The sequence below is a fragment of the Panthera leo genome, chromosome A2, assembly GCF_018350215.1.
Source record: "Panthera leo isolate Ple1 chromosome A2, P.leo_Ple1_pat1.1, whole genome shotgun sequence".
In the NCBI taxonomy this organism is placed as follows: Eukaryota; Metazoa; Chordata; class Mammalia; order Carnivora; family Felidae; genus Panthera; species Panthera leo.
This window is the reverse complement of record NC_056680.1, coordinates 24,698,153-24,713,963: the sequence shown is the minus strand read 5'-3', so window position 1 is coordinate 24,713,963 and position 15,811 is coordinate 24,698,153. Positions and strand designations below refer to the sequence as shown.

General features: G+C 40.7%; 1 protein-coding gene across 10 annotated transcripts in view; it reads left to right on the top strand.

Annotated features, from left to right (window-relative positions):
- ARHGEF3 (Rho guanine nucleotide exchange factor 3) overlaps positions 1-15,811 on the top strand; it is a 305,486-nt gene that overhangs the window by 265,950 nt on the left and 23,725 nt on the right. For 6 of the 10 annotated variants that reach the window (XR_006199897.1, XM_042929709.1, XM_042929707.1 and 3 more), the window contains 3 exons: positions 7,644-7,742; positions 11,381-11,551; positions 14,786-14,848. Coding sequence is in view for 9 of the 10 variants with exons in the window: in XM_042929709.1 (XP_042785643.1) it covers positions 7,644-7,742; positions 11,381-11,551; positions 14,786-14,848 (333 nt within the window). In the remaining variant the exon portion in view is untranslated. Of the gene's footprint in view, positions 1-4,828; positions 4,903-7,643; positions 7,743-11,380; positions 11,552-14,785; positions 14,849-15,811 lie in introns of those variants that run through there. The other 4 variants (XM_042929710.1, XM_042929713.1, XM_042929716.1 and 1 more) reach the window with 2 other exon arrangements.

Sequence of the window (15,811 nt, the reverse complement as noted above, 5' to 3'; positions counted from 1 at the left end):
CATTCTAAAAGGGGAGGAACAGAGAGCAAGGAGAGTGGCATAGGGGCTGCCCCAAACCTCTCAGCATTCATTCCTTACTCATAGGCGTGTATTATGTATTCCTCTTCTCCTTCCAGAAACAACTTGAGACTGTAACAGAGCAGCTTGGTTCTCTGTCACAGTATCCCTTGTCCATAGCACCTGGCCTCATAGAGACATATATATCTCTTTTAGTGTCCAGTTATGTCTGAGGTTGGGTTCCTTTTATTATAGGAGAAGAGATGACTTAGGCCCGAACACCTAAACACAATCCTTTCATCAATAATGGAACACTTGGCAGTCCTTCCTCTGGCTCCCCGGGAGACCACAGGTTAGCCCAGAAGGATATCAGGACAGCCCGGGGCTGGCACCCTTTTCCAAAAAGGTTAAAACCCCGACCACAAATGTGAGTGGCTCTGGCAGCAACAGTTCGACAAGACACTGCAGGACTTGTTCTCTCTTGCCTCCCCTGTGCCCCAGATGGACGGGGGGCTCGGGCCTCAGCACAAAGACAGCATTTGTGGAGGTTGAAGAGGGACAGCCGTCTGCCTGGCCTTCCGTCTGTGTCTGACTGGGAAGTTACTGCTGCTGATAGACTAGAGCACAGATGTCTGCATCCCTCTTGGCCTAAAAATCTCCTTGCTGGTCTGCTGGGGAAGAACATGCCAGCCCAGCGCTAAAGGGGCCTGCGTGCGCCCCTCCTGCTTAGTGAGGACAGTGAGCGCTGCTCAGGCAGGCGGGGGCGGGTGGCTGAGCCGTGCCTGCCCCCGGCTCCACACAGCTGCTAGACGCATTTGAGCTGGGTCCAGTGCGTGTTGTGGAATGCTGTGCTCACAATGCTGTGGTTGAGACCTACGTTCTCTCTGAACATGAGCTTCATTTCTTTTCCATTATAAGAGTATATGCTCATTGTGGAAAAATACAAAAAAGGGGAAAGAGAAAAGATTCCACTCCAAACAGCCCCTGTTAATATTTTAATAATTTCCTTCCACTGTTATTCTAGGTATATTCACATACCTTACATACCCTGAGCCTCATTTGGTGTTAGTCACAGTGTACCCAGCATTATCTTTGTGTCATCTGTTCACTCTTGGATTGAACTCTTCTGTGGGGGACTGTGCATGGTCAGTTTCTCTAGGGTTTCTATGGGTCTTGGCCTAACATAGTTCCAAGCTATACAGATAGGGGTAGAAAGGTTTCCTCTTCATCATTGTTACAGCCTCTTGGGGGAATTGTACCTTTCATTAAAGTTCAATAACTATCTTTATTTCTTCTAATACTTCTGGTCTTATGTCTTTTTTTTTCTTTTTTTGTTTTGTTTTGTTTTTGCATTTTGCCCGCAGAATCTCTTTCTTCCATCTCTTTTATTTGCATCCCCCTCTTTGTCATTTAGCTGGATCAGAATTTTGTTATGGCTTCAGGGAAGTAATATATCACAGTTATGCTTGGAAAATGTGATCTTAATGGGCCAAGTATATATTATTCCAGTGTCTTGATGTGTCTTGTTTTACATAGCCATTCTCCTATTAATGGATATTTTGGATGTGAATATTTTTAAATTATCAAATAACCTGTATTGAATGTCTTTTGAGGGCTTTTGTCCTATTTTTTTTAAAGTACCTTCTAATTGTGCTTTCTTTTCTGATTATATAACATCTTTTTTAAATTGAAAAATACAGAGAAACACAGAAAAGGGAGTAAAGTTCACTTATAATCCCATCTCCCCATCACTAAAAAAAACTTATATTAACATTTTGGCACACACTCAGACAGTCTTTTACTATATACCTGCACGTGTTTTTTTAAAAAAACAAAATAATAATCATACTGTATATACTATTTTCTAACATGTTTTTGTCTTAACAGTATAAAATAACCTTACAGTATGAAAATACATTTTCGTGTCATTAAATATTTTTCAGACTCAATTCTTAATGAATTCATACAGTATTTCATCAAAAAGATATACCAGGTATTGATTCACTCTTCTGTTGAACATTTAAGTTGTTTCCATTTTTCTACCATCATAGATGACACTGCTTTAAACATCCGGATCGCAAATCTTATATGTGTCTCTATTTCTTCCTTTCCTTACATAATATTCCCTAAAGTGGAATTCTGGTTAAAAAAAATGTGAAGTCAGGGCATCTGATATCACTGGAGTCAGGCCTCTCTTCCTGATGTATACCTGTCTTGGGTGGAATTACTCCTCTGTGCATCCTGGTTCTAGACTCATAGTCACATTTGTCCCTCTCTTTTGTCAGTTTTTCTATTTTTCTATGACATCTTCACAAGATGGCCCTTCCCAGGGGTCCCATGGCTTTCCATGCAGACCAAGTTTGTCTCTTACTTTTCTTTGTATGCCTAGCACTACACGTTACTTAGGGTGTGCTCAGAAATTAGCCGTTACTATTATCACTGCATTTATTACTAGAATAGTTGGCCATTGCTTTTCCTTGGGGCTCTCCAGGAGGTGGCAGTGGGTGCTCATGTAGTAATGTTATATAATAACTGGGCTATTTCACAATAGAATATCAGCCCCTCTCCCACTTCTATCCCCTCAGGGAGGATTGTTGTGGCTTAGGAAGGGTTTTTGGTAACCACATTCCCCGGCCCTTAGATCTGAAAAGTATTTTATTTCACCCAGATGCAACAGAAAATGGGATATATTAGTGTTCTCCATCATTCATTATCTCTACTGTGTTGTTTATTATGCTCTAGACTTGTTGGGGGAGGTCATCATTATGCAAAAGGAGACAGGGCTCTTGAGAAGGATAAAATCTACTGGTTACAGTTGTCTAAGATATATCAGCAAGTTATAAAAAAGGAAATTCCAAACCATTGTATCCCAACTAATAATACACACCCACAATAATGTATGGTTAGAAAAAAGCTAGGAACATCATCAAATTCTTATAGTGGTTATCTCTCAGGAACGCAAGTATAAGAGATGTTGACATTTCCTTTGTCTTCTGTCTTATGTTCTCCTTTTTCTCCTATTACATAAGAATTAGAAATCAGTAGAGAATGAATAAGCAGTCTGGGTCTATTGAGTTTTATTTGTTACGTTATGTATCTCTATCATGCATGAATTCTTTAAATAATTGTATATTATCTTTGCAATCAGATAAAAATGGGTAAGATTTTAAAACCTTGTGTGATAAAATATGCTAGAGAGAGAACTAGTAATGGACAGGTTGGGAAGAGAGGGGGGCAGGTAAAGGAAGTCTGCCTGGAAAGGGTGCAAGGATTTGTGTTGGGCCTGGAATGACTCAGAGCTGAGAGGGAGAAAGGAAGGAGGGCATTTCAGGTTTGAGGAAGGAGTGGGAGAAGAGTGGTGCCATCTAGCTATGAGAAAGAAGTAGAGTACCCCAATACATGTGCTTAATTCCATGTATTCAAAACCATGATTTTCCTCTCCAAAGACCTCAAACTTAGTCTCTTGGTCCGAGGTCATACACTTTCTTTAATTGACAAAAAGTCTTTGGTCCTAAGTTATTTAGCAGATATGGAAACAAGCTTGGGGTGTGTGTGTGTGTGTGTGTGTGTGTGTGTGTGTGTGTTGGAGGAAGCAACCAGAAATCACACTGCCTTGCAGTCTGGATGCTAAGAAATAACCGTATTCCACATCAACAGGAGCTCCTTACTTCCTGTTGGTCTTTACTATTCCTGGAGTGATAGTTAGACCACTATCCTAGTTGACTATTGTAATCTAAAGCTTGTCATTTTTTATTTAGCAATAACAACTTCCAGTAGTTGAGTATTTACAATGAGACAGGTTCTGTGCAAAGTACTTTACATTCGTGGCTTCATTTCACCTTTTCCATAATGATGCAAGGTGGGATTTACCACCACTCATAGGGGAGGAACCTGAAGGTTGAGAAATGTGTTCTAAGTAACACGTGTAAGTGCTGTCTCTGGGATCCTGTACGGTTTTCCCTGTGGCTCTCATGTAGTCAGCTTCGGCAAAAAGTCAGCTTGGTCATAATAAAGCCTGTAGTTTGCCAGGATCTAAAAATAATGGCCAGAGTTTTGGTCTGGAGCATCACACCTCAGTGTTGCTACTTACTGTTTGTTTGTCTATGTGGCAGGGAGAGTCATCATTTCCATTTCAGCTTGTGGAATATTGTATCATTAACATTATTGTGCAAAAGCTGTTTTATGGTGTCTAATGAAGAGGTTGAGCTGCTGCCCCAAGTCTCTGGAAGGCTTCCTAATTTTTAGTTTGCACTGAGAAAATTGTACAATATTTTCCCCACACCTGAACCGAATATTTTCTCCAGCTTTTCATTAATTCTACTTAGAATCTCTCTCAGCTACATAGTGACTTCTTGCACTGAGTCTATGGGGTTCAATATATTTTTTTTATTGTGAGTTGATTGGGTGCCTTCTTATCATGTTTTTAACGTGCATTAATCTGAACCAAATCCAAATATGATTTTATGTTTATAGCACCACTTCAAACTCCCTGTTCATGGTCTTGCACATTTGTTTACTGATTTTGTTTTTTCTTAGTTCATATCTCTTATTGAAAACCTCAAAAATAAATGTAGAGAAGTATGGAGATGAAAATGGAAATGATCCATAGCCCACCATTTAGGGGCAACATCTATTAACATGTTGTTTTTTTAAATAGAGATCTTCCTTTTCTTACTTAACTCTACAAGTGAGACTTTCCCATTATCACTAAGCTTTTCTTAAAAGAATGTTTTTAACAAATATGTAATATTCCATTTTGTGGTTGCATTGTAATTTATTTAATTATTCCCCATTGGTCACTTTAGGCTGATTCCATATCTTTTGCTTTTATAGGCAACACTGTGCTGCTTTTCTCCTCCTATCAGTCATCCTAATGGAGGTCCCCCAAGGAGCCATTTGGTCCAAGTAATTCAAAGATGTGTCTGATGTTTGCTAATGAGTGAAAACACAAAAACCAGTACTAATGGTGGCAGTGCAGCCAATGGTATAATAACAGTGATAGATAACATTCATTGCCTACTGCCCACCTACCAGGTGCTTGGCTAAGCCCTTGACATATTTCATCTTACCTAATCCTCACTGCAACTTTGTGAGGTACTCATTACTATGCCCTTTTACAGATAAGGAAACTGTGATCCAGAGAGATTAACTTTCTCAAGGTCCCTCAGCTCTTAAGTTGACTTGAAGCCATGTCTATTTTACTCCAAAGCCTGTGTTCTTAACATAAAGCCATGTTTTATAGTCAAAAGACTAGACTCTGTTCCTATTCCAACACTTACCTTGGGCCCAGTCACTAAATCCCCTGGTACTCAGGTTTCTCATCTATTAAAAAGGGCAAAAATGCAAGAATCTGTCCAGTTGCCTCTCCCAAGACTAGCGTGAGGCTCAAAAGTAATGGAAGCCCCAGAACTCAGAAGTTTTATTTCTCAATTTAAGTTAATTGTTCTAATAAAGCCTTAAATGAGAGACTCCTCCAGGATGCTCTTCAAGAACATTTTCAGATCCCATCCATAACTACTGTACATTGTAGTAGCAACATACAAACCTGTTATCCTCTGACAGTCCCACCCTAACCTCCAATGTTTAGTAATAAAAACCATCTGCTATAAAATATCAATGCTAAGTACAGAGAATTTCCCTAGCTTGAACTCTCTTTATTGGAGCATGTTATCTTTAGCTATAGAGACCTTCTGTTTTTGGAAAAGGGCGAGGGAGCACCCTGCTGAACAGGTGACAGTAACAAATCAAATCTGTTCCATCATGCCTCACCTGCTGAGTTTACATTTCCTCTGACACATGTAAAGGGTCCCTCTTTTCCCACCTGACAGACAGTCCCCATTGCACCCGTAGCATCTTTTCCACATACCCAGCTCAGGCATAAACATAAGCACCCATTTCCTAAATCTGCATTATCTGTGCTTCTAATAGCTATTGTTATTTTAGCTGCCAGTAATTATGAGCTTTAGGTTTTTGACTGGTTTGCTAAGCTGGATTCCCTCGTGGAAATTGTTACTTGTCCTGGAACATTTTTTTTCATTCCCCACTCCCAGAGGGATCTATGTATGTGTTTCTGTTTTTATGCTATCCATCCCAATGCTGGGTCTCTCCTAGTCACCATGGACTGGTGTTTTTCACTCCCAGGGACATTCAGCAGTGAAGGTGTTTTGATTGTCACAATTGGGATGAGTGCACTTCTGGCATCTAAGGGTTACAGATAGGATATTGCTAAACATCCTGCAAGATACAGGACAACCCCTCACAACAAAGAATTTTCTGGTCCAAAATTTAACTGGTGGTGAGGTTTACAATCCCTGTCAGTAGCCTGAAAATCATTTATTTGGGCACATGCACCCCACCACACTCTGAAACTTACCTTAGGGGAAGAGGATAGGATATTGGTTAAAACTGGTGGCAGGGGCATGGGCGGGGACAAGGGGACTCAAATAGACCAGACCTGTATAGTCATTCTGAGTTCACCACTGACCTGAGTATAAATTCTAGAGCATCATTCATTAGCTGCATGACCTTCAGAGAAGTGTTACCCTCTCTGAGCCTCTGGTTTCTTCATCTGTAAAACAGGAGTAGCAATCCTTACTTGTTGGCTATACAAGGCTCTTAAAGTTGCCCTCACTGTGCCCAGCACATACAAACATGCCATTTGTTCAGTAAGCAAAATTGTTGAGATCCTACCATGTATGTGCCAGTTGCTGAAAAGTCCATCAATGAACAGAATAGATAGATATCCTTGCCTTCAAGGAGATTACCTAAAATGGGAGGAAACAGCACATGGTGAAAATAGAGAAAAGTAAAGCAGGAGGAGGGGGAAAGGCACTGGAAGGGATATGGCTGTTTTCCTCTTTCAAGAGGCATCCTCTTCTTTGAGACTTTTCTCCTGTGTAGTCACATGTCCCCCCCACCCCAGCTCCAATCCTCTCCTCTAATTGTGCCCACTTGTACTGAGGACTCATAGAGGTGTAGGTCATGGTGCGTGGTCTTGACCACAGCCTAGTTGGCTGTGGGCTGGCCAGCTGCTGACCACACACCTGACCAGCACTCTTTATTGCTTCTTTCGGATTCTTCTTTTCAACATCCTCCCCCTAAATGGAGTTAAAAATATCAAAATGTTTCTTTTAATCCAGCCTGACTAAAGGTGTGTATCTGAAGTTTGATTGGTCAAAGAGTCACTCAGTAATTATTCCTAAAAGTGAGTAAATGCATTCCCTCTCCTTAACTAGATTTAAAATCTTAGAAGGCCAGGGCCCATATCATTGAAACCTCCCCACAATGCATGATTTGCATGTAAGTAGCAGGTACACAGCCCTCAAGGTAGAAAGAGCTCAGGTTGTGGACTGAGGTAGATCTGGTTTTGAATCCTGCCTGAACAAGTACCTTAGCCCCTTTGAGCCTCAGTTTCCTCATCAGTAAAATGGGAATAAACCTCCACCTTGTGGGTGGTTGTGAGGATGGGAGATAATTCATCAGAATTGTTAAACATGGGCAGGCACAGAAAGAGTGATATATGTGAATTTTGCCCAGTCTCTTCCCACTTTGTTCCTAAGCCCAGCAATCACTGAGGAAACACAAAACAAAGAATTCTTAACAATAGAGCTCAAGTAATACAGCTCACCTCTCTCTTTTCCCCCCAGACTGCAAAGGAAGAAAATCTCCAACTCTCTGGGAAATTTTTCAAGAAATACGTGAAAATGTGCTCAGTCTTACATTCAAAACATGAAACTGAAGTTAAGGTATACAGTTGACCCTTGAACAATGCAGGGGTTAGGGACACCAATATCTCCCACATTCCACAGAGAGTTGAAAATCCATATATAACTTTTGATCCCCTAAAACTTAACTACTTTATAGCCCGCTGTTGACTGGAAGCCTTACCAATGACCTAAAAGCCAATTAGCACATATTTTGTATGTTATATGTATTCTATACTGTATTATTACAATAAAGTAAGCTAGGAAAGAAAATGTTATTAAAATAATAAGAGAGAAAAAAATACATTTACAGTACTGGACTGTATTTATCAAAAACAAATCGTGTAAGTGTACCCTCAAAGTTCAAACCCATGTTGTGTAAGCATCAACTGTGGTTGTTTTCTCTATTAGATTGATAATAATATCCTGTCGATAAGAGTATGGAAAAAGGTAATTCATATACCTTTCTGGGGACAATAAAATTGAAACAGCCTGTTTAGAGGTCAATTTGACAGTGCATATCAAATGTTAAAATGTTGATATTTCTTAAACCAAGGAATTCTACTTCAGGAATTTGCTTTACAAAAATAGCAGCACTGATGTTCACTGAAGCACTTTTTGTAATAGTGCTTTTGTAACACTGGAAATGATTTTAATGTCCATCAGTTGGCAGTTGATTAAATCCATGTGGTCCATCTGGACCATGGGATACTAACTCTGCACCCATTAAAAAGAGTGATTTTGGAATGATGGAAATGTTTTGGAACTACATGGAGGTGGTGTTTGTACAGCATTGTGAATGTACTAAAGACCGCTGAATTGTTCACAAAAATGGCTAATTTGTGTTTTGTGATTTTCACCCCCCTAAATTATTTTTTTTTTAGAATAATGAGTCTTATATACTAACATGGAGAGACATATTGTTGAGTAAAAAGAGAAAACATTCTGGTTTTTTGTGATTGTTGGCAAATACATTTAAGAGGTTTGGAAAGATCTAGAACAAACTTAGTAGCAGTTACTTCCGGAAAGTAGACTTGGGAAAATGAGGGGATTTGTACTTAATTTATATACTTCTGTAATGTATGAAAATTTAAAGTTAGTGTAAGTTCCTTGCAAACTGGCAGTGGGGAGGGGGAATTTGAAGTTGGGTCAGGGGTTGAAACTGTTACAAGGTGGGCGGTTGATTCAAGTGAAAGTGGAAAATGTCTTTCATTTTGAATCTTATTTTTGTGTTTTCCTCTCTTTCTGCTCTTTAATTCCTACCCCAGCTATAATCAGAAGTGAAAACTGAGATCAGTGAGTAACCTGATGACTCACTTTGCTTGTTTTGACCTTTCCCTGCCTGTGGCTAATTGATTCTGAGTAGTGAGGATCTGCAAGCATTAGTCTGGTCACTGTTTATAAGGGCCTGTTTTCAAGAGATCACAAGGATTTGCAAGATGCCTTTAGTGAACTGCATATTTGGTGCAAGTCCTTTCTTGACCAGCATAGGGCTGGTCCAGTGGTCACGAGCTCACTAATGAGCCCAGGGGCTGATGGATGCCTGTGCCAGCCTGAGGAACTCATGTTGCTACTTGCAAACAGCTAGCTTCCTGCTTCTTAAAGGTTGTGGTAATACCTTGAAGCCCCTTAGAAGTTTCTTTTTACATTTTTCATTTATTCATTTTTTTCTTGAATTACAAAAAAAAATTATAAACTAGAATAAAAATCACCTATAATGTCATCAGGCAAAAAAAAAAAAAAAGAATTTTGTGGTGTTCCTTTTATATCTTAGCTCTTGTGCTTTTTTTCATAATTACAAACAGTATTCATGTACAGGTTTTAGTTCTGATTTTAACTTACATAGAAGGAATTTTTAGCTGTTAAAATTATCTCAGAACTGTCTAATTGGCTAGATAAAATACTGTCAAGCAGATGAATTATAACTTATTTAACAATACCCTTATGTTGAATAGCTCTCATAAAATTTACTTTCTTAAAGTTTATTGTTGAATCTCAAAATATTTGGAAGCTAGAATATCTTAGTGATGACAGCATATATGCCACAATCAAAATCAGTTCTTGCCCTCAGGAAGTTTTTAGGTCAGAGCAGGTGACCGGGAAGTATAACAAAATGTGATCATTGCTGTGTCAGAGATATGCCCAGATTGCCCTGGGAAAGAGTGGGACAACATTGGTAAAGGCTTTCTTAAGGGAAGAGTTTGAGTTATATCCTGAGGACACTTAGGAGTTAGCCAGCTAGTAAATGGAAGAAAAACATTCTCAGAAAAGAAGACTGTTTGAAGGATGCACAGAGAGATGGCAAAACATGATTCATTTAGGAAATGGCAGATTGCCCAGTAGGGCTGGAGAATAGAGGACTCACGGGTGAGTGGCAGGAGGTGAATCTAGATATATAGAATGTGGTTAGATTACAAGAGGCTTTCTATGCCAAACTGAGGAACTTCTCACTGAAGGCCATAGACATGTGGCCACAGCCTTGTCTTGCTAATTGAGGACGTGGTTTTGAGTGCAGAAACACCTCATTGCTTTGGCAAAGTTTAAGTGTGTTGAAATCTTCTAGGATGAAGGCTGAAGATGGTGCACTTAGCTTTCTTCTTAATCATTTGTATTTGTCATGAGAAGGCACTCTGACAGCATGTTTCAGCCACAAGGGTGAACTTTGGGTAGTTAGAACACCCTGAAGTCTACTAGAACCTCTTTGGAAAATAAAGTATGTCAGGGCAGGCATCATTTGCTGCCAAGATAGTATTTAGTATGTATATTTGTTGGTACTTTTCAAGTTGACAGAATCCCAACTGAGATTAATGTAAACAGAAGGGGGAATGTATTAGCCCCTTAATCTAAAAGTGACCCTTAAAAAAAATAATAATAAAATAAATAAATAAAAAGTGACCCTTAATGGCTTCATGCACAGTGGGATCCAGAGGTTTAAACAGTGTGGGTAAAGCTTGTGCCCTCCCTCCATCAGTCTGTCTGTCTCTCTCTCTCTCTCTCTCTCTTTCCTTCATTCTGTGTGTCCCTTTATTCTCCACAACAGCAAACAGACTTAACCACGTGAATAGAGAGAGTTGTGGCAAGAAATTCCTGCTTATGTTATCTCTTAAGTTCACAATACCAAAGGAATAAAGGCCTTTCCACTCTTTCTCCCATGTACCACTTAGCAGATTTCAGGGAATCAGGTGCTGCTCCCTGAACCAGGATGGAGGAGTACTCTGACTGGTCAGGTCTGGGGGATCCCACCCTAACTGTGCACCAGACCCAATACCCAAGGATAGCAGGCTTCCGTTCCTAGATGGAAGAGAAGAATAGGAATAATGGCCAGATGTAAAGGACATCCACTACTGTTAACCCTTGTTCTTCTGAAGAGGGGGCTGTCTCCTGGAAAAAAAGAGGAGCCCGTGGCTCCCCTGAGAGCTGCCTCCATGCATGTCTCTTTGCTGTGTCCAGGTCTCACAGAACGGATACTCCCAGCACATGTGTGAAGGCAGCCCCTTTGCCCAATTTCCCTTAGCACGTAGGCTCAAGAAAATGCCCCACTTCCCAAAAGGCCTTGTGGCATTGTCCTTTCTTTCTTGCAAACATCTAATTTATGTTCTGTCAGTGACAGGAAGCTGCTCAAACGATCCACCCTAGTCCTGCCACTGCCCCCATGACAGTTTGTTTTTCTCATTGTTTAGCGTTCCATTAGCTTCCGCAGTGAGAGCCGTCCTGACATCCTCACCCCCCGACCCTGGTCCAGAAATGCCGCCCCCTCAAGCACAAAGCGGAGAGATAGCAAGCTGTGGAGTGAGACCTTCGATGTGTGCGTCAATCAGATGCTTCCGTCCAAGGAAATCAAACGTCAGGAGGTAGGCTTGGGACCCAGGAGCTGGCCCTGTGTCTGGAACAAAATGCACTATAGGCGAGAGCCAAATTGGGTCTATCTACACCACAGGCTCCAAATCAATTCTTCCTTGCGTTTGTAGGAGGACAAATGGGGGTGTCAAACCTTGTAAGGAACTAAGAAACCAGCACCCAGCTGGGTGGGTGGTTCCTGCTTTAAAAAGAAACTGATGTGAAAACCTGAATTTACAAAGAAAATGAATTAGGAAGTGTCTATTTAGGATCCTGGAGCTCACAAAGTTAATCACTTTAGGTATATTTTGATAGCAACTTCTAGAATATTTTAAGATATTTGATTGATAAAACTTTGATTCTGTTTTGTGGAAAACTTTTCTATGGAAGGCAGTTAATTTCATTACATGTGAATATTTGGTACCAATGGCCCTAAATGACTGTGGTAATATTGCCCTTTATAGAAAGCTTGTCAGGTGCCAGGCTGTGCCAAAACACTTTAAATGTGCATCATCTAGTGAAACCCTTGGAACATCTATTTCTGTGGAAAACCTGACATTGACAAAAGGAATACTTGAAAACTTTCTAGGTTTTGGACTCAGCCATTCTTTTCTAGGAATCTATCTGCCAGACACACTCATACACAGATGAAAAGATATAGATGTAAGCATATTCATCACAGTAATGTTTATAATAGTGCTAGAAGGAGCCTGAACATCTATTGCCAGGGACAAACTAAATAATATGTCTCTGTACATGGAAGACTACGTAGCTGCAGAAACACAAGAAGTGCTGATGCGCATGTACGGATGGCTAAGTGGATAAGGCAAGGCACAAAGTAGGGTGTGTTATGTTCTTTTACCATTTATGTAAAAGAAAGGAAAAATAAATGTATGTGTGTACGTGCATATATTTGCTTGTAGAATCATAAAATATTCCTGGAAGGACACACAAGGAACTAATAACATTGTTGTTTCCTGGGAGGGAGCTGGGTGGCTGGAAGGAGGTTAGAAGGAAAGTTTTTCACCACCTACCCATATGTACACTATAAAATTTGAACTATGTTGTGGTTTTTTTTAATGTTTATTTACTTTTGAGAGAGACAGAGTACAAGCAGGGGAGGGGCAGAGAGAGAGGGAGACAGAATCCGAAGTAGGTTCCAGGCTCCGAGCTGTCAGCACAGAGCCCAACGCGGGGCTCGAACTCACCAACCATGAGATCATGACCTGAGCTGAAGTTGGACACTTAACCGACTGAGCCACCCAGGCGCCCCAAATTTGAATTATGTTAATGTATTATCTAGTCAAAAGAAATAATAAAGCATTTAAGGGGTGCCTGGGTGGCTCAGTCAGTTAAGCATCCGACTTCAGCTCAGGTCATGATCTCGTGGTTTCTGGGTTTGAGCCCACATCAGGCTCTGTGCTGACAGCTCGGAGCCTGGAGCCTGCTTCGGATTCTGTGTCTCCCTCTCTCTCTGCCCTTCCCCTGTTCACGCTTGGTCTCTCTCTCAAAAAACAAATAGACATTAAAATAAATAAAGTGAGATGCTAGGTGAAAGCACACTTAAAAAAAGGCATTTAAAAATAATACATGCACTGAAAAAAACCTGTGAAGAAACATGGCAAAATCTTAATGATGGTTAAAGATGGTATTACAGGTACATTAAAATTTTCTGCTTTTGTGTTTTGTAACACAAAAGTTGCATAACTTTTTTGTGTTTTCCCAAGTGTCAATAGTATAAATATGTAATTTGTACAATCTGATAGAGGGAAGGAAGGAAGGAGGGACTGATTCTGCAGATCAGATTATTAAGGCACAGTGAATATAAATTCACCCATCTGCAGCGTTACAGAGCTGTGATTTGAACCCAGGTCCTGTCCTACTCCAAAGCCCATGGTCTTCCTGGTGACAGTGTGCTGCCCCACAGCAAACATCTGAATGTGGTGTTTCTCAGTATGGGGTTCTGGGGTTTTCCTCTCCTGGAGGCCACATTTGGAAGTCAGACAGTCAGGCCTGTGGAAGTGAGCTCTAGTAAAACAGATGTATAAGGAAATCTGAGGAAGGTCCAGATAAAGTCTAGTTAACTGCATTGTGCCAATCCATTTCCTGGTCTTGGTAATGCTCTGTAATTACGGAAGATGCCACCATTGGGGGAAGCAGAGTAATAAGTGCACAGGACCTCTCTACACTATTTTTACAATTTCTCCTGTGAGTCCATAATTATTTCAAAGTAAAAGGTTAACAAGATAGAGTGCCAGGAGGGCATGACATGGAGGCTTTACTGGGCCTCAGGAGGGGCCACCATGCACTGGCCTCTAGTACAGTATTCTGCCTCCACCTGCTTTACCTGAGAACAAACTCGTTGTCTTATAGTCCACCAGCCCCAGAGATGGAGGGCACTCTCCAAGCCTGCTCACTTCTTCCCTTTAGTCTGAAAGAAATGTAGTAGTCCCCAAACCGTCACTCCTATTAAAGGACTAAACGTATCACCCTTCAACAATTAATGTTTGCCAACAGTTTAGACTCCCAGATGAGTGAAAGAGTATTCTACACATTATAGTTCTTAAATTATGATGGCTTAGCAGAGCCAAATTAGAAACGGTCCATTTACACACTCTTACACACAACTGGCTCCTAGAATTTTATTTATTGTACTGTGTAGGGCTGAGAAGTAATTTAGAATGAATTAACTCCACCAGACATTTAGAGTGATAAAATATTGGATTCTTCCTACAATTCCAGCCTCAAGACAAGTGGCTGATAAGAATAAAGCTTTCTCCTGAGATTCACCTTCTGTTGAGTAGAGCAAAGACAAATTGTGATGGCCCAGTTCATAATACTTCCATGTCCATCACTGAGAACAGACCCCAAAATCATTTATGATGGCTGCTGCGCACACGAGAGATGCAGAACCCAACTGTCATTATTTTACCTAAAAAAATTCCCTCTTGCTCTGCGGCACCCAAGTTCTGTAACATGAAAGATGACTTCCTGGGTTAGAAACATATGTGAAACCTCTTTCTCCCACAAACAGGTAAGCACATTATGCAGAAGTATTGCAAAAATTGTCCTTTATAGGTTTTAGCTACTAGATGCATTTGCTACAGGTTAATTTAACTTTTTAAAGAATCCTTTAAAAATACTTAAGAAGTTGGTAGATTTGGGGCTTTGGGCAACAGAACCAGTGCTGTTTGAATTTGGTCTCATAAGTGGAATGTTCAGTGGATGTGTTTTTTCTTTGCTTATAGGCAATCTTTGAGCTTTCCCAAGGAGAAGAAGACTTGATAGAGGACTTGAAATTGGCAAAAAAGGTAAATATGAATCCAGTGGTCATTTGGGCCACCTCCTTTTTTTTCTTCTTCTAGTTAATTTCACATTTCTAAGATTGTGCCGTATGAGAACTCTTTTTTATGACTAACACAGGCCATCAACAATTGAGAAGAAACTGCACCAACCAAGTAGGGGGGAAATGGCTCAAAACAAGAAGGTTCTCTGGACCTGGTGTCTGTCAGGGTTCTCCTGTGCATGTCTCTAAGGCACCTCAAGTAATACTTGAGTTTAATCAGAAAGTGTTCACAGAGGCCTGGCTCTACATATATTTCATTGTCTGTCATGTGGGGCCTCCTTACCCATGGAAGAGAGGGTGTGGACGTCTGAAACTGGAACTGTGTCTTAGAAATAAGGTCGTTTGAATCTCTTAAGTAGAGAAAGTGGTAAAGTAAGACAATTGCATGCTATCATATAAGCTAGGGTCTTTTATATAGAAACGTGTGTTTTAATTACATTGTGTGCTGGAGGGGAGAGGAAACCTGTGCCTTGTAACCTGTATAGTCTTGACAACAAAGCTTTCCCAAAACCTTTCCATTTCAGTGACCCCCATGAAGGCTGAAATCCAGATTCCTTCATCTAATATTCCCAGCCTCTTTAAAGAATTAAGGGTTGGAAAGATGCCTCCCTTCTCTTACGTGTCCTTAGTCCAGATTCCTGCTGATATAAAGTGTCCTCTGTAGCATTCCTGGGAGATGGCCATCCACGCTTTGCTTGGACACAGCCAAGAAACTGAGTTTTAGGCGGGGCTGGAGGAGGAGGAAGACAGAGATGACAGAGAAGGTGTTTAACTCTGAGAGACATCTTGCTCCCCCTTCCTGTGTCAAGACCAAGGCTAAGCACCTTAAGGGTGTTTCACTGCCTTCCTTTTGCTTGTGGCGGTTCTACCTTCCTGGAGAGCCTTCCTCTCCTTTCAACCATCCGCATCCAGCCGTCCTCCAGGAACT